The sequence below is a fragment of the Corylus avellana genome, chromosome ca2 (assembly GCF_901000735.1).
Source record: "Corylus avellana chromosome ca2, CavTom2PMs-1.0".
NCBI lineage: Eukaryota > Viridiplantae > Streptophyta > Magnoliopsida > Fagales > Betulaceae > Corylus > Corylus avellana.
Window position 1 is genome coordinate 10,364,357 of NC_081542.1, and position 23,974 is coordinate 10,388,330.

General features: G+C 32.8%; 2 protein-coding genes across 2 annotated transcripts; both read left to right on the plus strand.

The window, feature by feature from the left end:
- The first annotated feature begins 4,868 nt into the window (after positions 1 to 4,868).
- LOC132171884 (tyrosine-protein phosphatase DSP5-like) lies at positions 4,869 to 8,505 on the plus strand. Its single transcript, XM_059583296.1, has 5 exons — positions 4,869 to 5,220; positions 5,635 to 5,728; positions 7,320 to 7,377; positions 7,481 to 7,524; positions 8,204 to 8,505. Exons 1-5 carry the CDS (start codon positions 5,072 to 5,074, stop codon positions 8,459 to 8,461), a joined length of 603 nt encoding a protein of 200 aa, XP_059439279.1. The 5' UTR covers positions 4,869 to 5,071; the 3' UTR covers positions 8,462 to 8,505.
- Positions 8,506 to 12,966: 4,461 nt separating this feature from the next.
- On the plus strand, positions 12,967 to 14,181 carry LOC132171031 (protein METHYLENE BLUE SENSITIVITY 1-like). The gene is made up of 2 exons (XM_059582233.1): positions 12,967 to 13,391; positions 13,888 to 14,181. The coding sequence occupies exons 1-2, from the start codon at positions 13,081 to 13,083 to the stop codon at positions 13,889 to 13,891; spliced, it is 315 nt and encodes a 104-aa protein (XP_059438216.1). The 5' UTR covers positions 12,967 to 13,080; the 3' UTR covers positions 13,892 to 14,181.
- Positions 14,182 to 23,974: the final 9,793 nt, after the last annotated feature.

A 23,974-nucleotide genomic window follows, 5' to 3' on the forward strand; every position in this document is an offset into this window, starting at 1 on the left:
TTGCGTGAATGAGAGATCCAAAATATTCTTTTCTCACAAAAAAAAAAGTTAGCATGATTTTAATTCTACTTTGGAAGAAAAAATCCGCGTGATTTTCCAATATGATGTGGTAAGCCTCGACTTTGCCCTTGTTTAAATCTGACAAGTCGTCTATGTTTATCCATGTTTGACAAAATAGGTAACAGATTGAAGAGAATGTTCCACAAACTTGGTACCCGGTCAGCTTAAAGGACCAATCCTATTAGTTAAATTAGGCTTGCCACAAGTGCGGATCAAAGAATTCATTTTATCAAGGTCGTCAATAAAATAATAAAATATAATGATAAAATATTTTATTTTTGTTCTTTTTATATATTATGTTTTTATTATAATATGATAAATACAATAAAAAAAATATATCACAATATATTTATCACAAAAAACATATTTATCTAACTTCATAAATATATGTTAAATTGATATATCAGTTACCATGTAGGCACTAGTATAAAAGTAAAGGAAAATACAAAATACAAAGTGCCTAAACTTGCATTCTACACGTTCTTAGATAAACAAAATAACGAAAATGAGAGATATATCTCAATTAAAAAGCTTAAATTATAATCAACACAAATTAAGGGCGAGATCATAACCAAGAAAAATTACGGCCTTAATGGCTTTAATTATAAATTTTACTCTAAATTTACTCGGTTGGGTTATGACAAGGAAAATGCCAAATATTGATAAATAAACATTAAATTTCTTGATTTTTTTTATTTTTTATTTTTTATTTTTTTTAAATATGAAACCAAGGAACTGAAACAGCCAAAGAGAGAAGGATTAGGAAAAGTCTGAAAAACATCGAACACGTTACACGAGAGTGAGAGAAACCAAGTTCTTGACTTCTTGGTTATGACAATTGAGTCATTGACAATGCACAAAGAATGTGAGAGAAACATCGAACACGCACTGACCGACCCACAGACATCAAACAATTAAAATTAACATGCTGCACAATGAACTGAGTAAAGGCCCTAAAGGGCGCAACAAAAAAAAAATTAAAATATCAAAACCAAAATTAAAAATTGAGTTAAGAAATTTTTCTTAATTTTTTTTTTACCAGGGGCGCCCGCCTCCAGGTCGCCCCACGCAAATCCGCCACTGCTTGCCACTACTAGAACTCAAAACAAGTTTAAAAGAGCTTGACACGAGGCATATGTTATCATAATTCAATGTCATGTGAAAATTTATCTTTTTTAATTAAGAGTTTGAGTATGTAGCATTACGGTACAGTGTTTTATACTTTTATGACAATAGTCTCTATTGCCTAGTTTATTAGAAGTAGGAGTTTATAGTTTATCTCATAATAATGTTAGGAGTTTATCTTTAAGTGATTGTAGGAGTTTATCTCCATGATAGATTCGGAGTTTATCTCCAAGTCTTCTACTTTGATTCATGTACTCATAGAGGTCGTTTATTTAAAATTTAAATGGTGATCAATTCATAAAGATTAGGTAGAATAAATTTCAAAGCTTGTGTTTGAAAAAAAGAAGTTTTAAGTTTTGAGTTCCTTTAAACTTATTTTGAGTTCTAGAAGTGGCAAGCCTAACACTAATAGGAATATTGGTCCTTTAAGCCGACCGGGGCCTAAGTTTGTGGAACATTCTCTTGAATCTGTCACCTATTTTGTCAAACATGGAAAAACATAGATGACTTGTCAGATTTAAACAAGGGTAAAGTCCAGGCTTACCACATCATATTGGAAAAGTATGCAGATTTTCTCTTCCAAAGTAGAATTAATCACTTAACTTGTATGTTAAGTGATATTTTTTTATATTTTTATGCAATTATATTAATCTATAAAAAATTAATTTTTGTTTACAGCATAAAAAAATTAATATAAAAGAATTTTTTTTAAAAAATTATCCTAAATTTTAAGTTATGGCAGTAGCTTGGACAAGGTGATTCGTCAGCAATCCAAAAAAAAGACTGACAGCCTGCCAATAGTCTGCAGAGATCCACCTTTGGTTGGCAGAAGTCCAGCGATTTGAGAAAGAGAAACTCAAACTAATGAAGTTTTTTTTTGTTAAATCGAAAATATTTTAGGGTTTTTTTTTTTTTTTTTAATTAAGAAGATGTCAAATTTGTTACGTGAGCAGTGAGGTCTCACAAGATGGCAATAGCATGAGTGGTTGATAATTCAATGAACCTTTAAGAAATTGAAAAGTCACCGTCCACGTTTCCCATTCACATTAAAGAAACTTCTTTTTTTTTTTTTTTTTTTTTCATTTTAGAAATTCCACGTCATCTAGTATGAAATATTCCATAAAAAGTTAAAAACTTATTTCCAGCGATGGGCTATGAATAAACTATAAAAATCAAGCAGCATGTTAAAGTAAATGAGAAATTCACTTGTCATCCTTTTTCGCCTTTTTGAATAATAAAAGAAAAAGATAAAAGGATTTATATCTTAATTGGCATGAATTATATATATATATATATATATATATATATATATATAATTCATGCCAATCTTTATTTTTTTATTTTTTTTATTATTCAAAAAGGCAAAAAAGGGTGATCAGTGTAATTCTTCATTTGGGCATGACCAACGAGATTCCTACCCGCTGTGAAATGTTCAGTTTAAGCTATAACTACTGTCCTGAAAGGCAAGTCCGTCACCACACCACCTTTTGTTTTTTGTTTTTTCCTTTTTTCTTCTTCTTTTTTTTTATTATTTATTTATTTAAAGGGTATAATAGTATTTTTAACGTTATTTTTGTTATTTATTTGACAGAAAAACACTAACGGAGGTTTTCAACAAACGAGGCTAATGATGGTAAAAAGCTATGTATTTTTTTATCTTTCAAATTTTATTTTGAACAAAGTCATTAAAATAAAACAATATTTACGCAATGAAAAATAGTCCCCCGTCTCCTTGCACACTATTTTCGATAAAAATAAATAAATAAATAAAGAAAAAAAAAAAGATATGGTTAAATTATGAGTTATGCAATAGAGACATTTACCCAATAATTCACTTTAGTTTTGTGGTTCAACAACATGGCGATTTATCACAATTCACAAGCAACCTTTACGGTTGTCCTCGAGGCTTCAACCAATTTTTTCTTTTGCTGACTTTCTAAATTAGAAATTTTTAGTTACTTCAATCACTTAAACTACGCATTTTGAAGTATAAGTTATTAGTTCGAATCTCTTTTTCTTTTTTTTTTCTTTCTTTGTGTGAATATGTCAAAAAACATATATAAATTTTCAAACCACAGTTCCATTTCTTTCCAAATACTTACACAATAATAATAATAATAAAAAGTTCATATACTCTTTTCAAACTACCACTCCAATTGAGAATGCCTCCTTCCCAACTTCTAAAAAATTGACAATATCCCTCCAATACTAGCAAAGAAAGACAAAAATGACCTTAAACTTTTGGCATAAGACAAAAATACTCCTATATATTTCAATAAATAAACAAAAAAAAAAAAAAAAAAACAAATTTTTTCTTCAACAAAAAACAACAAAAAAGATTTCTTTTTTTAAAATTAGTTTTAATTTTTTTCCTTGAATTTTCTATTTTAATTTTATTAAGGATATTTTTGTTATTAAAGAGGACATTGATAATTTTTGATAGCTTGAAGATATTGTCACAATTAAAATTTTTAAAAAACATTATTAATTAAGTATTTGATGGGACATGTGGACTTTTCCTAATAAAACAAAAGTCAAATTCAAAAACAGCTAAACAACCATTCTCCCGTTCAAACAATAGGTCCACATATTCAAAAAAACAAAAAAAAAAAAAAGAAATGGTCAACAGGTCAAGCTTTAGACCCGGTCAAAATTCAGAATCTTTTTTACGATGGAGGCAACCTCATAGAACTTATTTTGAGCTCCCCTCCTCCTCGTATCATATTTTATACACTAATATTATATATTATAATGACCACTCTATTAACACTTTAAACTATACATTCTCATAATTGCTCATGAGGGAATGCCTATTTCAAAGCTATTGTATTTCACATTATTTAATTTTTTAATAAATGTTATTCTTTTTTTTTTTAATATAATAGTCAGTGACGTGTCAAATGAAGGTTATACTTTCACTTTTAAATCAGTCATTATTAAAAAAAAAAAAAGTTTAATAATAAATTAATAATGCCAAATTTAGGGCACAGAAATGATTTATTTGCTAAAAATAGTATTCTAGAGATATATTTAGATGTATCCTCTCATTGGCTAAAAAAAAGAAGTGAAAAATAATAATAAAATATAATAGAAGGCAGCGGTCAAATTAGTTGGACGTGACTATGTCAAATGACCTTATTTTTTTATTTTTTTTTTTAAAAGTAAGCTGAGAGATCAATTGTGACTATCCTACTTAGGCATAACTATAGTAGCACCTACCCGTTGAGAACCGTAAACGTTTTCTCAAGTCCGATTAAGTCATAACTTGACTCAACTCCATCAAAACATTAATAAAAATTTAAAATAACTAATACTAATCAGATTTAAGTGAGAATTTTCGATACGTTATTGGATCATGTCTAGAAATTGACCAAAATCAATTAACATTGCAATCATTGTAGCTTTTCTTCAAATTTTATTATTTTTAATCCCACACATCTCACCCCAAAAATAAATAAAATAAAAAGGAACCCAAACTAAAGTCACTTTTTTGGTTCTCGGCCGCCCATACTTTTATTTTTTTATTTTTATTTTTATAAAAAATAAAAATAAAGAAGCAATTAAATTCTCTTTCTCTCTCTCTCTCTCTCTCTCCGTGGCAGAGAGTCAGAGACACGTTAGAGGACTGATGACATACGAACATACCCCAACAGTTTGAATCCGAAACGGATTCCTAACAAACAACGGCGTCGTTTCACGTCTCCTTCTCCTTCTGCGACTCTAAAACCGTAGCCTTCTCTTCTCCTTACATCTCTTCTTCTTGAACCTGCTCCGATCCTGCATTCACTCACACCGTCTGAGAAAGAAAAAACAAAAAAAAAAAAAAGTCTTCGGTTTTCGCTTTCTTGTTTTGACGACGCCGACGAGAAGAAGAGAGAGCAAAGCGATGGGGTTGATATTGGAAGAGCAAGAGAACGACATCGTCTTGGTCCCGCCCTCGAATTTCTCAATGGTCGAGGACGGCATTTTCAGATCCGGCTTTCCTCAACCCTCCAATTTCGCCTTCCTCGATACCCTAAATCTCCGATCCATCATGTAAGTAATTCTTTTGTGTATACATACATTCCTATGTTTTTCTATATACATTTATATATGTATATGCATGTGTGTGTGTGTATTTTGTTTAAAAGCTAGCATAATGTAAGTGAATTCTGTTTTGGTTGATAAGAAATTTTGACGGAAAAGAAAAGAGAATTTTGACTTCTTTTGCGCTTTAAACGAGCTGAATTTTTTTTTTTTTTTTTTGGGAACAAGAATTTTTCTCGATGTATTTATTGGAGTCTGTTTGGTTGTTGAGGAAGATTTTGAGGGAAAGAAAAGGAGAAGAATATGAAATATGGAAATTATGAAGAGAAATAGTTTTCTATAATTTTCTCTAGAAACAAATAGAGGATAATGTGTTGGATTTTGCAAGATATGTGACTTATACGTGATTGGGATTTGGAACAGATATTTGTGTCCCGAACCCTACCCGGAAGAGAACTTGGAGTTTCTCAGGTCTCGGAATGTTCGTCTCCTTCAGTTCGGAATCGAGGGGAAGACGGTATAATCTCTGAACTTTCTCTCTGGTTCATCATGTGTATAGTTAGAGATGCAAATTGTTGTGATGTGCAAATATTTGTTGAGTTTGAATGCTTTATTTGAGTGCATGTTGATATGTGGATGCAGTTATGTATTTATGATAATGGTTGAGAGAGAGACTATATTATGGCATGTGTTTAATTTGAAATCTTGGGTGATTCTTTTGGTATTTCACTAAGATAGCAGCTGTTGGATTTTCAAGTGATTTTTCTGTTCTGGGACGATGCAAAATTGAGGAGATGGAGCAAACTATAGCTAAAGATTTAATCTCATGCTGACAATTGATTACCTTTAACTTATTTTCAAGTAAATTCCAAGGAATTTTGTACAAGATATTTTTTTTTGTCCTTTTTGACATTTTATCTTTATAGATGCTCTGTTTGGAATTTTATAGGAATTTAATTAGCAGAGGGTAGAAATAAAAATTTTACATGTTACTATTTATCTCTTATCGATTAATGATTATTTATTCATCAAAAGGGAAAAAATAAGAAGATAAGTGGAGTAATAATTTCTTTTGGTTTCTTTTTGTAATAAAAAGAAAACAGATCCTTAAAGTAGTGAACATACATATATTTGTTGTGCTCGGTATAGAAGTATTAGTAGTCAAAGATTCAGGTTGAGAACTCGTAGTCTAGGGGAAAGAATTTGTGGTTCACTCCATATTTCGGAAATCATGACTTTCTTTTAAATAGCTGGAATCTTTTCCATACATGTTCATAGATAGTGGTTAAATATTTGGCGGTCAGTTGTAGCTTATCTTAGGGCCAAAAAAGGAAGAAAAAAAAAGGAGCTTCATGTTTTGAATCAAAGAAAAAAAAAAAAAAAAACAAAGAAGGAAGGTGGCTTCATGATGGTTGTTAAATAGTTCTTATAATTTCTCACGACGTATAGTTTTTGTCTTTTTGTGCTAAACAAAGTGTCATGGTAAATATACTTTATTTTCAAATGATCTAATTGTTCTGATACAATGTTTCCCAGTGTAAAAAGTACCAAACATGGTTCTTGAGATTTTAGAAGCATGCATGGGTTTACTAAAAGATCTTGGGAAAATGTCTTAAAAAACATAAGATGCTATGGAGTTCTTGTTATGATACTCTTTCTGGGGACCATCATAGATAGTCGAAACTGTTATTACATTGGAATCTGGGTTCTGATTTCCAACAATTCCTACTTGGTACATTTGCTTATAGTGTGGCTGATATAACAGGTTGGTAAAGAAAGTGATTATCTGTAATATGCTAAGTGTTTTGTATTAAAAAATAAATAAATAAATAAAAAATCTTTATGAATGCTGTAGTATGTTTTTGTTTATCCATGTTCAAACGAATAGAAATTATTAATTTGTTAATTAAGTGTTTGCTGTGTAAATGTTGGAATAATAAAGCTAACGGAAAACGTGAGTAGTTTGTGCGTTGACTCTGTGGTTGATTCTATCTTGCAATTAAAATATTACAGATGCTAATGACATTTGATGGAATGTGGGCATGGTTGTTCCATGTTTACTGCATTCCTGATGCTACTGTTCATAAGCATTTACATTACATTTACAGGAGCCTTATGTATCTATTCCCAAGGAGACCATCATGGAGGCTCTGAAAGTCTTAATTGGTACTGGATTATAATCTGGCAAAGTTTCAATTAACTCTTTTGCTGTAATTTAGATAGATTCAGTATTTTATCTTATTTTGCATTTATCTTTTGGTGTTTCCAGATGTGAGAAACCATCCAGTTTTGATCCATTGTAAGCGTGGAAAGGTATGGTTCATGTTCTATATTTTAGTTTTTATTTTTTGAAATAGTGCTTGTTGTTAGCCACTTGTGTACATGATCCATATGAAAAGCAAACTAACTACTGGAAATTATTCGATGTCAGTCATTATTACTATACACCATCTAGCTCATATTGGACAAAATTTTCATTGTAGCAGTAACATTACTATCACAATGATACATTTCTATTCTGAATTTGATTTTGCATCTATTTCATGCTTCATTGATCAAAATGACCCTCTGGAGGAATTTTAATAGAAATTAGAATCTGGTTGGTCCTGCATTTACATTTTTATTTTTGTAGAGGATTTTGCTCCTCTGTTCAACTCTGATGTCAGTCTGACAATCACCAGGCATTCTTCCTATACTAAAAGTAAATGAATAAAAACCATCCGGTTTTATTTTGCTATCAGAGTTCTATTATCAGCACGTGGGCACGGGCTCTGCTGTTTAGGAGCTGGAGACCTGCATTAGTTAGTTATTTGGCCCAAGGTTTTGGACTAGAGTTGACCCATCCCACCCTTTTGTCATCCTACATTTTAATAATTTATGGAAAAAAATTGTTTAATTGTTTGTATTAATGCTTACTTTATTGGCATTTTTAAAGAGAAATCTGTGGTATTGACACATTTCATATAATTGATATTTGAATTTATTTGTGCAGCATCGGACAGGTTGTCTTGTTGGTTGCCTGAGAAAATTTCAGAATTGGTGCCTGTCTTCTGTGGTTGAGGAGTACCAACGTTTTGCTGGTGCAAAATCTAGGATAACAGATTTGAGATTTATAGAGAAATTTGACGAAATGTGCCTGAGGCAGTGTCTTTACAGCATTATATACCAGTATCAAGGATATGGTTCAAACAAGAGGAAGCTGCTGTACAGTGAAGAGCCTTTACAAAAGCCCCGAATTACGTCAATTTAGCCGGGCTTGAGGGAGCGTTTTCTTTCTTTCTTTCAATTTTTTTTTTTTTTTTTTTTTTTTGGGGTGGGGGGGGATTGGGTTTACTGAGGTGCTTTTTGTCACACCTTCATGCTTGTTTTAGTTTTAAAATTAAGCATCTACTGCGGGCTTCCATTTTTACACGTACGGAAAGCAGTGGTGCAAACCAGTTTTTTTCAGTCTATAATGCTACATACAAGAAAAAAATCTCAAGACGCTACTCGTTTTCCTCTTTCTCTCTCTCTCTCATTGGATAATTCAGCCATGTTTCCAGCCATATTTCTTTTCTGTTTGAAGATGACATTTAGGCATGCGGAATTGCATTCATCACCCATTAGGCATGCGGGTGATATTTGAGGATGACATTTCCCCAAATTGTTACTTTATTTTATTTTATTTATTTTTTAATATTTATAAATAACCCTTCTTAAACTATGAAAAGTGCTAGAGAGCCAAACAAATTAACCTAGAAAAATTTTCAAACTGACGTGACAAGGGTTTTTAAATTTAAAAAAAAAATTCAATTTTTTCTCCTGTGTCTATCACTTATGGTCTGCCATATCAATTTAAAAATTTTTCTAGGTTTATTTGTTTGGTTCCCTAGCACTTCTCTTAAACTATAACCTTATTGTTGATTTTAATGTCTTGCCTTCTACAAAAAAGTGCAAGAAATGTATATATTTTCTCTCTCTTTAAAACCATAGCTAACCTTCACATAACATATTAGAGCTCTTGTATAAACCACAATTAAATACATATAAATATAATGTTCTTACAATTTAAATACATATTAAAGCAATAACATATATGTAACATGCGACAATAAAGCAAATGTAATTATATTTTGTTAATACAATACCAAGAAAACAGTACATAGTGAAGGAAAGCTTATACATAGAATGTAAGAAACTTCACAAAACTCTTTTATGTGTTTTGAAATTATTCCTTAATGTTAAAAAACTCTCAATGTATGGTATTCAACTTTCAATTTGTTGCAATGTACACCATCTATTAAGATTTTCCATTAAATATTGTAAAAATTTTCAAAATACCATTTTTTATAAGAAAAAAAAATTGCAAAGATTTAGGCGAATGTATTTTTGTAAATTTCATTTAATCCGGACCAATGCTTGAATCTTTGTAATTCACGTTTTTATTTTTTTCATTTAGGTTTTAATTTGTATTACATATGGTACTTGACTTATAGGTAAATACAAATTTAATACATTGCTACCATTTCGTCAGCCAAACTAACGGACTGCTATGGGGTGATTTCGGCCACCCTTGTGGGCCCGTCAAGGAGTGGCTGAACCATTCATAAGGCCCTTTAGGGTAGTTCGGCCACCTCCAATGGCCATAAAGTAGGTGGCCGAAACCATCTTCAAAGGCCTACCGGGTTGCCAAGCCACCCCTAGAAGCCATGGGGTGGTCAAACCATCAAACCGGCCACAGGAGGTGGCCAAAACCACCCCTATTGTAGTCTGTTAGTTTGGTTGACATAATAGTGACAAACTGGTATTTACCCATAAGTTAGGTACTATCTGTGATACAAATTGAAAATTAGGTTAGAAAAAATAAAAGCTTGAAAACTTCAGTATTAAAAAGGTAACTAACACTTTTTATAATTTAACAAAAAATCATAACGAGGATATTGCAAATTTAACAAAAAATCATAACGAGGATATTGCAAATTTCAAGCATTTCAAATCAAGTGCTTAGTTTTTTTTTTTTTTTTTTTTTTTTTTGAGAGGTGTATAGTGAAATTTTTACACTGACTTATATACAGTCAAATTTTTATACTGATTTATTATTAAATAATAAAAATGTGTAGGTAAACTTTTATATTTAGATTTCCCTTTTAAATTAATTGTTTATAAATATTTATAGTTTTTGTTACATATTTTAATTGTATGAAATATATAATTGTAGTTAGTTGCAATTTTGTTGTTTTTTTTTTAATTATTATTATTTTTTAATTTGGAATTAAGGGTAAATTTAAAATTTTATAAAAAAGTAAAGGGTATAAACGTTATTGTCTCACTTTTAACGATTAAAATCTGACAGATGGGTTCAAATTAATTACAATTGAAAGTTTAGGAGTTCAAATTCAGAAGTTTTGAAGTTTGTGGGGGAGGGGAGTTGTCAAATCATGTGGTAATTCTGAAGTTTAAAGTGAAGTTACCCATTATATTTAACATGATCTATAATTTAGAAATGTTGGACTTTCAAATGTAATCAGGTATTCGTTAGATGTGAGTTGAGTATGTAACATTACTCAAAACAACTGACTAAAAATTTCAATATGAATACAATGAATAATTACAATTTGTTTTCAATAGAAAAATACTATATAGTAATCTGTTATATGATTATCATACAATTATAATGATGTGGTAATGAAATTCAGCTCTTAATTTTTTTTACAAGCCCTTATTGAAATGCTAATTATATATATATAAAAATGGATAAATAAAAAATTGGTCTCTGTGGTTGGCCTAAATTACAATTAACTCCATGTGGTATAAAAAATAATTTATAGGTCCCTGTAGTTGGCCTAAATTATAAATCATTCCTTATGGTATAAAAAATAATTTATAAGTCCTCAAGGTAGGCCAAAATAACAGTTTATCCATAAAATCAATTTTCATTAAGTAATTTCACAGAATCCGCTACTTTGTCACGTTATACTTACTAAAAACGTGACACATGTTATTATTAATTTATGATTTTAAAAATTGACAACTGTGATTTTTCACATCATTTTAGGACACCAGCTAAGATTACACATCAACCATCACTTCAAATCATATTGTTTCAATAAATTAACATAATCTCTTATATCTTCAAAATTTTACTTTGTGCGTAACCCTCTCTCATTTTTATCTTCCTCAAAACGATTTGAGAGCATTTTGTTAAAATTTGACGGTCACATCTTCTAACCATTGAAAAATAAATAAAAACAACATTCAAGTTAATTAATTGTGACAAAGTTTTCCTTCAAATTAAGTTGGAGAAAATTTGGTTGCACTTTTTATTAAACTGGCATTTGTCTTTAGAGCATGAAAATTAATTTCAGGGAGTAAACTATTATTTTGGCCTACCTTGAGGACATATAAATTATTTTTTATACCATAAATTTAGGTAAACTATAGGGACTTATAAATTATTTTTTATACTACATGGAATAATTTGTAATTTAGGCCAACCACATGGACAAATTTTACATTTACTTCTAAAAAAAAGTCATCCTCTACTTTATTTAAGAGAAATGCTATAGTGCAATAAAAAAACCATTTTTTGCCCATAAAAGTCTTAAGAGAGCCCCTACTATCCCGTCGGTGTGCAAAAGACCCATTTTGCAGCCCCCAGTACATTTTTGATACCTAAGCTAAACTCATCTTATAGAATATAATTGAAAACACATGATTATTTTGCAGCCCCCTTTCTTCTTCAGCAGGTTTGATATTCTCAAAAGTAGCAGCCCCTTTCTTCATCGCCGGCCAAACCCAACCGGAAAATCCATCATCAAAACTTGTTTTTGATGCCTCAAAATCCATTTATGGATTCAAAACTAAAATCTAGAGGCGAAAAGTTAATTCTTTAGGGATTCTATCACCCTAAAGGCCGGAGATGGTGACTCATGGCCAAATCCAAACCGCCATTGTTGGAGCCCAACCGCCAGATCTGTTGTGAGAGCTAGAGCCGGAGTCAAATCGCCGTCGTTTTTTAAGCAAGACAACTCCCACTGGAGATGCATCTGAGAGAGAGAGAGAGAGAGGGAGAGAGAAGCGGTTTAGAAATGGATGGATTTGTTCTTGAGTGCGTGGGTCTGGCCATCTCTTTCCTCTTTGTGCAATTTTTTTGTTTGCTATAGAGTATTTTTGTGAAATATTTTTGCTTTATTTGAGGTGTCAGCATATTATTGGATGTTGTAAAACACCTATTTTACGCTAAGTTCGAATATAAGGTTTTCTCAACTCTTAAAGGTGGCAATAGGCCACAAGTTTCATTCATAGTTGTTGTGGCTCACCCATTTATGGAGTTTATGACCTCTTACCACCTAGAACTTTTATGGGCCAAAAATAATTTTTTTATTGTACTATAACATATTTTAATCCATATTTGAAAAGGCTTTACTCAATAAATATCCTTAAATTCATAAATTTTGTCGCTTGGCGCAATTCCTCAAATAAGTTGGGAGTTTGTCTTTTTAATTTTTAATTTTGAGTTTAGTTTGTCTTTTTAATTAGTGGTCAAAAAGGCCCCATTTTTTTTCTTGTATATCCCGACATAGGAGTTATTCTTTCATGTGTACCTCAATGTTTGTGTGTGTCTCTCTCTCTATATATATATGTTGTAATAATAAAAATCCTTACGCCGAATCCAATAGGCCCATACAAGAAGTAAAACAATCAAAGCCCAGCCCACCACCACATATTCCAAACACAGACAAGCCTCTATATATATATTTACATGTATCTTACATAGGTACGTAATCACCCGCTCGCGGCACCAGGCTAGGGTTTCCTGTCCCTTTCCCTTAGGGTTTTCCCACGCAACCACTCCTCTCTCCACCAGGGCCTTCGGATTAGATTCCGAGGATGACGGGGAAGGCCAAGCCGAAGAAGCACACAGCGAAGGAGATCGCGCTCAAGATCGACGCGGCGACGACGAATCGGGGCGGCGGGAAGGCCGGGCAAGCGGACCGTTCGGGCATAGAGAAGGGCGGACACGCCAAGCTAGAGTGCCCGCACTGCAAGGTGACGGCGCCGGACGTGAAGTCTATGCAGATCCACCACGACGCCAAGCACCCCAAGATCGGCTTCGATGAGACCAAGCTCAACAATCTTCACGCCTCCCTTGGCGCCGATACCTCCAAGGGCCGCCCTGGCATCCGTGGCAGCCACAAGAAGTGATATTCTAATTTGCCAATCGCTTCGTTGCTATTTGTGTGCTGGGGTTTTTCTTTTTTCTTTTTTCTTTTTTGATATTATTATTGTGGTCAAGTAGGCGATTGGCTTGTAGTGCTTGAACTGTATATTATCTGCCATGATGATGATGATGATGGACTATTCTTATGAATAGTTGTGCGCTATAATTATCATGTTTACTTGTGGTATGGAATATGGGTAATTGAGAGTATACTTGTTTTTTCATGATAGAACTCTTATTGTTTTTTCATGATAGAACTCTTATTTGGGATGTGGGCATGGTAAATTATTTACTTACATGTAGCATGTTTGATGATATACATGCTTGGGTGAGTGAGGGTTAGTGGTAAAAGATTTTCTCAACTTAATATATGCTTTTAGTACATGAAATTTTTCCTAGTAATTATGTTTTCAGACAAGAGTCAAGTCTTTGGCAGTGATGTTTCGTGTTCTAATTTCTTTTGTTTCTCTTTTCAGTTAATCTAGACGGCTTGTGACTGAAGGTGTCTGGATTTGCATTGACATGAACTTGGTTCATATGTTTGTCTATGTTTGTGGTTGACTTAATGGATGTGAAGAACCTATATTATCTGGTTTATATTAGATTCTGCTTACTTATTTTTATCTAAGTTGGTGTCTATGTAGATCCTTAATGGCAACAAGTGTTGCTGAGAATGTTGTGGTAATTGCTTTTCTCTTTGGTTTTTCCTCCGATCTATGCAATTGGAGTTATGGCATCTGAATAAAGTTACAATCTGCTTTGTTCTTGTATTTGCTTGATCTGGCGAAATCTCTACACTTAACTCTGTTTTCCATTTGCCTGAATTAAGTGTTTCATTATACAAGGATGTTATGCTTTGTGCATTATTTGGTTGTCTGTTTTCCAATGCAATGCATATTAATGAATTCTTGCCAACCTCTTTCTTCTTTTCACTGGGGTTCCCTGAAAGTGAAAATTAGTAAAAAAAAATTATGTGTTATTTGCCTAGGAGTTTCAGAATTGAAAATAAGTTTACCGCATTATTTAAGCCCCTAGTCATAATTTTGTGACAACCAAGAACAGGATGTTTCTTCACATTTGCATCATAGATTGCATGTTCTAAGTATTCTAGTGATGAATCAGAATGTGCTTGGGAGTGTAGAACACCATGTTATTCCGTTTTTGGTTTGGAAGCATATGGTTGATGTTATGTCATGATCATTTAGAGTGATTTGTGTATGGCACTGGCCACCTGTGAGGGTAATGGGTGGATTTTTTCCCCATTACCCGGCGGGTTGGATTTTTTTAAAAAACTGGTCAAAATGGGTGGATGCTAGTCTTCCCACAAAAAGGTCAACCCCAGAGTCCCAATCACACCAAAACCCCTCAAATCTCTGTAGTTCTCCACCAAATGACCTTTTCACCACCATAGCCACCCTCCCCGCCAGACCACCTCCACACAATGCTACAACTTCTGTCACTTCTGCAGCCCACCACCCCATCATTACCAGACCTACTTCTCCGAGCAGCAACTATCCCACCTAACCATTTTCACGGTTCCTATCCTCAAATCTACGAAGTTCAACATTCACAATCTTGATCTCCAAAGTCAACACCACCAATGCTTCCAAGAAAATCTCAGGGACCCATTCTCTCATTGCCTCTTTACTTCGCTGCATCAATGCTCTATAGTTCTCTCTCCACTATTATTCTGTTTTGTTTTCTCCATCTTTGTATTATTTTCCTCCGTACTCTTGGCGACCTCACCGCTCGTGTTATCCAAATCCATTTTTGTGTCTTGTTTGCATATCAGCAATGCTTATACAATCGAAAGAGCTCGCCCTTATCAAGTCCTCATTCAATTCTCACAAATTCTCACTTTTCCAGTGAAATCCACTGTTGATTTTGACGCGCTTTTTCACAAAGTCATTGCTTCTTAGGATTGACTCTATTCATGTAAATCATTCATGGATATATGTTATTCTCGGGTTAAATGGACAAGGTTTTATCAGTACCCGTTTGTTGGAGGCATATACGGCTGGTCTCTGCCTTGCCCCTTGTTGACGGGCAGGCAGTTCTTGAAACTGCCCCCCTTTGGTGGGCGGATACTGTCTTGGAGTTGGGCTGAGATCCGTCAGGAGTTGGTGGATTATTGTTATCTATCTAAATGAGTGATTTTGAAAACTGTTGGAGCTTTCCAAGTGTGAGCAAGTGGCTTGCTCTATTAAAAACAAAAAGGAGTGATTCTTGAGCAGGTTCCTTGCATGTCCGAAGCGTTTACTTTGACATAGTTTAAGATGAGAGGAGTATCGAAGAAGGATAAACGAGTGGTGGTAGGTTAAGGTTTGTTTAAGAATGACTATTGTCTCTAGCATATGAGGCATCCATGAATTTATGCTTTCTAGTTTCTAATAAATTCAACACTTTAAGTCGATGCTTTGTTATTTCATTAAAGTATTGAGTATGTCGTTTACAATGGATAAATCAACAGGTAGAAAGCTAAGCTCGTTTTTAACTTTCTTATATGGGATATGCTACACACTCCTACGTTCAGTTTCCTTGATGTGGTAGTAAAAACAATTCATCCAACATTTACAAGTGAATTTTTGTACTACATCAGCAAGTAGAAGTCGGAGTGTGTAACATTTCTCATATAGGGAAGTTTAAAAAGCGCTGAGCTTTTTATATATTGATTTATCCAAGGGCAAGCAAGTTTGTCTTCCTATATTAGGCATGTAATGTTTGTGAGGTATATTGTATCGCCAGTACTCATCTAGTTTGATCAGGGCCTTTAAGGGTGAATTAGGATCTTCTTAAATTCATTCGAACTGAATAATAATATATCAAGTTAATTATATTTGAGGAATATTTTTGACTATCCAAAAAGGGAAAAGATAAAAATTCTATTTCAATATAACTAACTATATATTAAAGTGTAGATCATCAATAAATATGCTTTTGATGTTTATATTCTCGCTGCTTAAACCTTTTTCAAATCTAAAGGCATCTCTCATGCAAGCGAATTCAATTCTGATTGTTCTTTAAATATAAAAATATAAGAAAGATGCAGTGGTTATCATGTTTTTATATTGAGAAATTATTTTTTTACAGTTTATACATTTCTAAATCAATCACCATAGGTTGATTATAAAAAGAAATGTAAGGAAGACGTATAATAGATGTATGCATAATAGGTCTCTTTTATATTTAACCGTTAATGTATATTTTTACCATATTTTTCCCTAACGCAAGAATATTTATGGTATGTATTTTCTTAACGACGAAAGGTTATTTTGTTCAAAGAAGAAAGAATCGAGTTACACAACTAAATTTACTATGTATGCTTTGCAAACTGACGTGGTGCTGACGTGGACTTTGTTAAGTCAGCATCTTAATAATTAAAATTTACAAATCAATATTTATATATTTTAAAAAAAAATTATAATATCATTACTTTATGATTTTTTAAAATAATAGTATCAAGGCTTTATTGCATTAGCAATTCATGCAGGTCCACAAAATTGTTCTCTCTCTGTCTAAATAAAATATTTGTTTCTTTATCTTATCCCTTTTATGTGCTCTTTGAGTATATAAAAATATGTATTTGTTTTATCTTATCCCTTTTTATGTAAGCCAACCAAACAACTACTTTAAAAGTCTAAATGCATTTGCTTTTAGAAGTGCGAGTAAGCTTGAATCCTACTCGTTTGACTAGATAAGTGGGCCTTTATAATTTGGTGTTGTAAGAAAAATTGTAGCATTTGTGTTATATTTTTTTCTCAGTGCAGATTTAATTTCTCACTTTTTCATTGAAAAATTAATTTGAACGTTGAAAAAATTAAAGCACATGACTATCATACATGCTGCAGTGTTTTTTTATGGCACTTGAGCCAAATCATCTTAAAAAATATTTTTCTAAGGTTCTCCTAGGGGTGTACAAACTGAACAGTTATAAGTGGCCAATAATTGCTAATCACTTTTGTAAGAAGCTTTAGGGGTGGCGGTAGACGGTTAATAACCGCTAACCGCCTATCCTTAAATATAAAATGGTAAAGTCCACATACTCCTTTCAAACTACCATTTAATTAACAATGTTCCTCCAAACTATCAAAACATTGTCAATGTCCCTTCAATGCTAACAAAAGATAAAAATACTCTTATAAATTTCTCAATAAGACAAAAAGCCCATAAATTTGAGAAGAAAAAAAAATTATTTCTTTTAAAAACGAAAATTTATTATTATTATTTTTTTATAAAAATTTGTTTTAAATAACGAAATATTTTCTTTTTTAAAACGATTTTTTCTTTTCAAAAGAAAATTTTCAATTTTAATAAAAAAAATAAAAAAATTTTAATTTTTTTTCTTATAAAAGGATTTTTTTTTAAATAAATAAATTTGGCCACCTCTCATATTATATATATATAAAATATGGTTGTAAACGAACAAAGCTACCTGTGAGTTCACTTTGGTTCGGCTCTAAGGGTGTAAACGAGCCGAGCCTAAGTAAGCATCCCTTATTCGGGCTCAGCTCGTTTAAATTTTATTCGAATTCGAACTTGAGCCAAGCTCAAAGACAAGCCAAAAAAATCGAGCTCGAGCTCATAATAAGTTGAGCCGAGCCGTGAGCTATATATATATATTAATTAAAAAATAATTTATATAGTATATTTGTTATTATTGAGTAATATTGACTATATACTGTTAGTTAGTTAATAAAAAAATATACGAGTCAAGCCTAATAAGTTAGTTGAGCCTTATACGAGTTTGCTTACGAGCCTAATCGAGTCGAGCTGAGCTTGTTTCGTTTAATATTTGAGCTAGGATTTGTATTCACGAAGTGCCTTATTTAATAATCGAGTCGAGCTTATATGAGCCGATCTTGAGTTCGCTCGCGAACACCCCTACTCGACTTGATAAAGCTCGGCTCATGTGCGACTCAGTTATTAAATGAACAGTTCGTGGACATGAAATTATACTTGATTATTAAACGATACATACCCGTATAAAACTCGGCTCGCTTGTTTAAAGTTTGTTAACATACTCATATAAGGGCTCAGCTCGCTTATTAGCGCGACTCGTATATATTTATATATTTACATATTATTTTATATATTATATATATTAATTAATAAAAATAACTTATATAATATATAATTTAATAATAAAAGTTAATTATATAGTCATATCTTAAATTATCTAACCATCAAGTATCTAATGCTAGTTGAATCAACAATTTGAATTGTTAATCATATGATTAAATGGAAACTTATTATACTTAATCATATTATTATAGCTTAAATATAAATTTCTTATAATTTATAAAATTACATTTAATCTGTTAAAACTATAACATATTTTAGTTGCAAAATTGGTCAACTAGAGCTATTTTTTGTATAAATGAGAGAAGATTGCACTTTTTTTTAAAAAAAATTATTATTATTATTATTAGATTGCACCTTGATAACATAGCATCAACTTCTCTACGGCACATGACAGCCCAAAACGCACATAAAAAACAAGAAAGAAAATAATGTTTGACGCCTCTTCCCTCTTAAGTCTTTAGAACAAATTCGAATTAACACATAAAACGTACACTTCAAAACGCATGTTGAAACACATAAAATACACGCTCATCTTAATGGTTGCCAGTTGCATTCCACCATTTAATCTGAGCTCATCTCTCTTTTACACATTATCTGGAGACACACGCTTCTTATTAATCACATGCTTTGCTTTACTTTCCCCATAGTAGCTTCGATTCTTCATTTCGTCTTCTTCCTGTCTTCACTCTTCACATTTGACTGTAACCCTAAATCATCCCAAATCAGACATAACGTCTAGAGCTCCTTACACCTAGTGACCACATCTCCATCTAGCTCCGCCTCATGTGGTGGTGGTCATGACAATGCTCATAGAGAGAGGCAGTTACGTGACATGAATAGGTCTTGTTTGGTATAATCTTTCTCCTCTCACATTCACCTTGTTTCCTTGATAGACGTATCATTAATAAAATTTGTTTATTATGTTTCTTTGATTTTTTTTTGTTATACTTAAATACAAAATTTAAATAATCCGATGCAAGCCGAGCTCAACATAAATTTCTAATTTTGAGCTAGAGCACGGTACCCACCCTGGCGAGCCAAGCTTGGACATGAAATGGGGCTTGTGTCAAGCTTGAGCTCGACAAAAAATTCAACAAGCCAAGCTTGGACAAGCACTACTCGCTCAAGCTCGGCTCGTTTACACCCCTATTAATATATATATTTTTTAGTTTTAGGTTTTTTTAGAAGTTTTAGTATTTTTTGTTTGGGAAAAGTACACTTTACCTCCCCACAGTTTGAGGCGATTTTCAATTCAATCTCTAATGTTTCAATTTTTACAATGCACCTCCCAAACTTGCAATTTTTTTTTTTTTTTTTTTTAAATTCAACTAATGTTATCCCATAATTTCCATATTGCCCCTAATTTTTTTATATAGAATTTTTTTTTTAAAAAAAAAAAATTCGGGGTGGCCGTAGCCACTAGTTTGACCATCTGGCCATTTTTGCACCCTCAATTTTTTTTTAAAAAAATTAGGAGCAATATGAGAATTTTGGGATAACATTTGTCGAATTGAAAAAATTTGCAAGTTTTTTTGAAGAGTCGCATTTCGCAGGGTAAGCGTTGGAGTCCGAATTGAAAATCGCTTTGAAGCTTTGGAGGTAAGTGTAATTTTCCCTTTTGTTTTTATTTTATAGCTGATGGATTCACATTGTTGGGGAAACATGAAATGATTTTGGTAGTTTGGGGGGACGTTGTCATGTGATTATGAAGGAAGTATGCGGAAACGTTGTTAATTGGATGATAGTTTGAAGGGGTCTTTGGACTTTCCTCTATATAATAATATATTTATTTATTCATTCGAATACTATATATATATATATATATATATATATATATATATATATATATATAATATTTTGGATTGATTTTAGATATGTATTTGGATTTGGCTTTCTGAAAGTTGGATAAGAAATGTTGGATTTGTAATGTTTTACGCAAATCACCCTCTACATGTACTGTGCATACTGCTATTTAATTTTCTACTGCAATTTTCTTTCAAGCTTTCATCTTCTTATACTTGTTTGTTATAATACTTCACCTCAACCTAGTTTATCACTTTGCCAACGAAGAAAAAACAGGCTAGACCAAATGAAAGAAGACCTGCCCTAGTGCATGTTGTATATATATTACACACAATTTCGAGCCTTAAGATGCTATTTATCTTCAGCAGATCAGGTAAAAAAGTAATATTAGCTATATTTAGCTATTATTATTCTTTTTTCAGCTCCAATGGATTAGCTCTAGAAGGGCTAAACTAACTTTTTTGCTACAGTAATAGCAATATTAAGCTATTTAATGTAGCACTATGTTGATGGTTTTTAATCTGTTTTCTCTCTCTTCTCTCTCCCTCTCCCTCTCCCTCTTCCTCTTCCTCACCGAGGCATTCTTGGTTTTCTAGACAAACCCACCCAATAACCAATCCTCTCATATTTCCTTCTAGTATCAAATCATTGTTCCTTACCTACACCTAATGAGACTGACCACCGAATTCCTCAGGACCAAGCTTTTGATTTTCTCATGTTTGTTGCATTAGCTTTCGATTCCATATGGTTTGCGAGTAAGAGAGCTGTCCATTGTAGAAAAAGCACATAAGCCATGCCCAACATGAGCACCAAAACAAACAAAAGATCTGAAATTCAGCTCCTAGCTTCAAATTAACCACACCTAAAATGATCCGAAATCCAAATAAAAAATTTCCCAACATGAGCACCAGAACCCACCGTCGCAGATGGGGTTTTGATCCACCATAGGCCGACCATATCAAATTCTTCTTTCTTTTAGTATCAAATCCTTCTTCTGTGGCAGCGTTGTTTAAGCTCCAAAATTGAAAGTTTTCTTGGGTTGTGGTGGTGTGGAGGGAGCCTGGGAGAGAGAGGAGAGGAGAGGGAAGTGATAATTGCAGAGGTTGGCCATGAGGTGTTTGGGTTGAGGCAAAGGGAGAGAGAGAGAGAGAAAAGTGAAAAAATAAAAAGAATAAAAAAAGATTAAATAATAATATTTAAATAAAAGTAGAGAATGTGATAAAGAAGTTATTGGAGTTTGCATAGAAAAATGAGAAAGTAAAATAGAGAATAGTGTTTTTTCACTAGGAAAAATACCTAATACTGCTAGAGATGCTCGTAAAGTTAAATCAAGTGTTCTAACAAGCGTGTATGCTTATATATATAACAATATTATTAAAAAAAATCAAAATTATTTAAAATAAGCCCAAAAAGAAGGAAGAATAAAGGCCTAAAACATTATCAAAAGTCCATATATAGAAAGCGGTTATCAACTGGTTATTGGTTTTAGTAACCGTTAACTGCTGGTTATAAAATAACCGCTAATTGCAAAAGCGTAGCTGTTGCGGTTATTAAAATCCAACAATAACCACCCTAGGTGTTTGCAGTTAGCGGTTTTAACCAATAACCGCTAACCGCAACTATTTGTACACTCCTAGGTCCCTCCTTTTATCTTTTTTTTTTTTTTTTTTTCTTTTCTTTTCTTTTTTTTTTGGTTAAAAAAAAAAATGAATTACTCCCTAAGATCTTGTTAATGAAGTTTTATAGTTAATGTTTAGCAACCGAAGTACAATTCATTAATTTTTGTACCGGAGGTGGCGGTTACTGTGGCTTGTAGAATATGGCTTCGCGGAAACTCTGTTGTACATGGAGGGAATTTTTGTCCCCCTGGCACAGGTGGCACTAGATGCAAAGGAAGTTGTGGAAGCTTTTGTCCAGTCCAACCAAGAGCCGAAAGTGGGTAATGTTGGAACTTAGGTACAAGAACGGCAAAGATGGAAATGTCCTCTGGAAGGGGTGGTGAAAATCAATTGGGATGCTGCTTTGGATTGTCCGAACAAAAGAATGGGCGTGGGTGTAGTCGTGCAGGATGAGGTGGGTACTGTAATGGCTTGCATGGCTACCATTGTTCCTTTTATAACAGATCCTGTTGTAGCAGAAGCTGTGTCAACATGGAAGGTTGTAGCCTTTTGTAGCAATTTGGACTTCCAATGAGTGATCTTCGAAGGAGATGCATTAGAAATTGTAAATGCTTTGAGACAAGATAGCCCTTACTGGAGTCGATATGGCCAGATGATTGAGGATACCAAAGTTCATTTACATAGTTTCCCCTTATGGTCTGTTAAGCAAACCAAAAGGGAGGCTAATGAAGTGGCCCATCTTATGGCAAAGACTTCCATTACCCGACTGCTAGATGAGGTTTGGGTAGGAGAAGGTCCTAGTTTTATTCATAGTATTGTACTTGCTGAGCAAGAACTTGTTTTCCCCTCATGGTCTATTAAGCATACCAAAAGAGAGGCTAATGAAGCGGCTCATCTTATGACAAAGACTTCCATTACCTGATTGCTAGACGAGGTTTGGGTGGGGGAATGTCCTAATTTTATTCATGGTATTGTGCTTGCTAAGCAAGAAGTTTCCACTTGATTTATTATTATTTTTTTTTTATAAGTACCACTTGATTTATAAAAGACTACTGTTTCAACTCAAAAAAAAAAAGAAAAAGAAAGAAAGTACAATTTAGCTATAGTTCAAATCATATCACAAATAGTACCTGACTTATGGAAGAAGTTTCTTTACGATAAGAAACTTCTTGCTTAGTTTAAAATTGTACGTTTGGTTCAACAATACTGAAATTTCTTTTTCAGAATTTTTTTACAAAATTGTGTATTTGACTTGAGAGAATAAAAGAAATAAAGTTCTTAAATTTGTAATAGATAAATCCCTATTTATAGATTTTTTTTTTTAAGGAGTGCATATGAAAAATTACAACTTTTCAATATGCAGTGACAAACGATTAACTATTACGAATTTCGTGCATTACAACTGACATGCACGTCTATTTGACTATAAGGGTGTTGAAAGAGTCTTAACATACTTTCAGAAAAACAACCTCACTCCGGGCTTGAAAGAGTCCAAAGAAGTAATTGGGTTTCCACATTTTTATTTATTTTTTACATTTGGTTTAAATTTTATCATAAATAATATCTGGCTAACGGAAAAAGACTAACTTAACATAGTACATTTGTTAAGTTTCGTCACACGTGTCATCGCATAGAAATACCACATGCCCTAAAAATTAAAAATAATTAAAAAACTAAAATCTAAAAAAAAGATTGAAAATTTATTGGGTGGCCTGGCCACCCCATTTTAGCCATGGGGTGGCTTCGGCCACCTCTAGCCAGCCGTAGGGGGTGGCTCGCCACTCAAGGCCTTGAGGGTGGTTTGGCCACTTCCAGACCGACCTTGGGGCTGTCTTAGCCAACCCCATACCGGCCTTCTCACCCCAAATGGCCAAAATGGCCACCCCATAAATTTTTAATTTTTTTTATTAGGTTTTAGTTTTTTAATTAATATTATTTTTTTAAAATTTTTTTTTAAGACACATTGCATTCCATTAGTTTGGGCGAACGAAACTTAATAAAGGTCAAATAAGTCAGGTATCATTTATGGTAAGATTTAAACCATAGGTGAAAAAAAAAA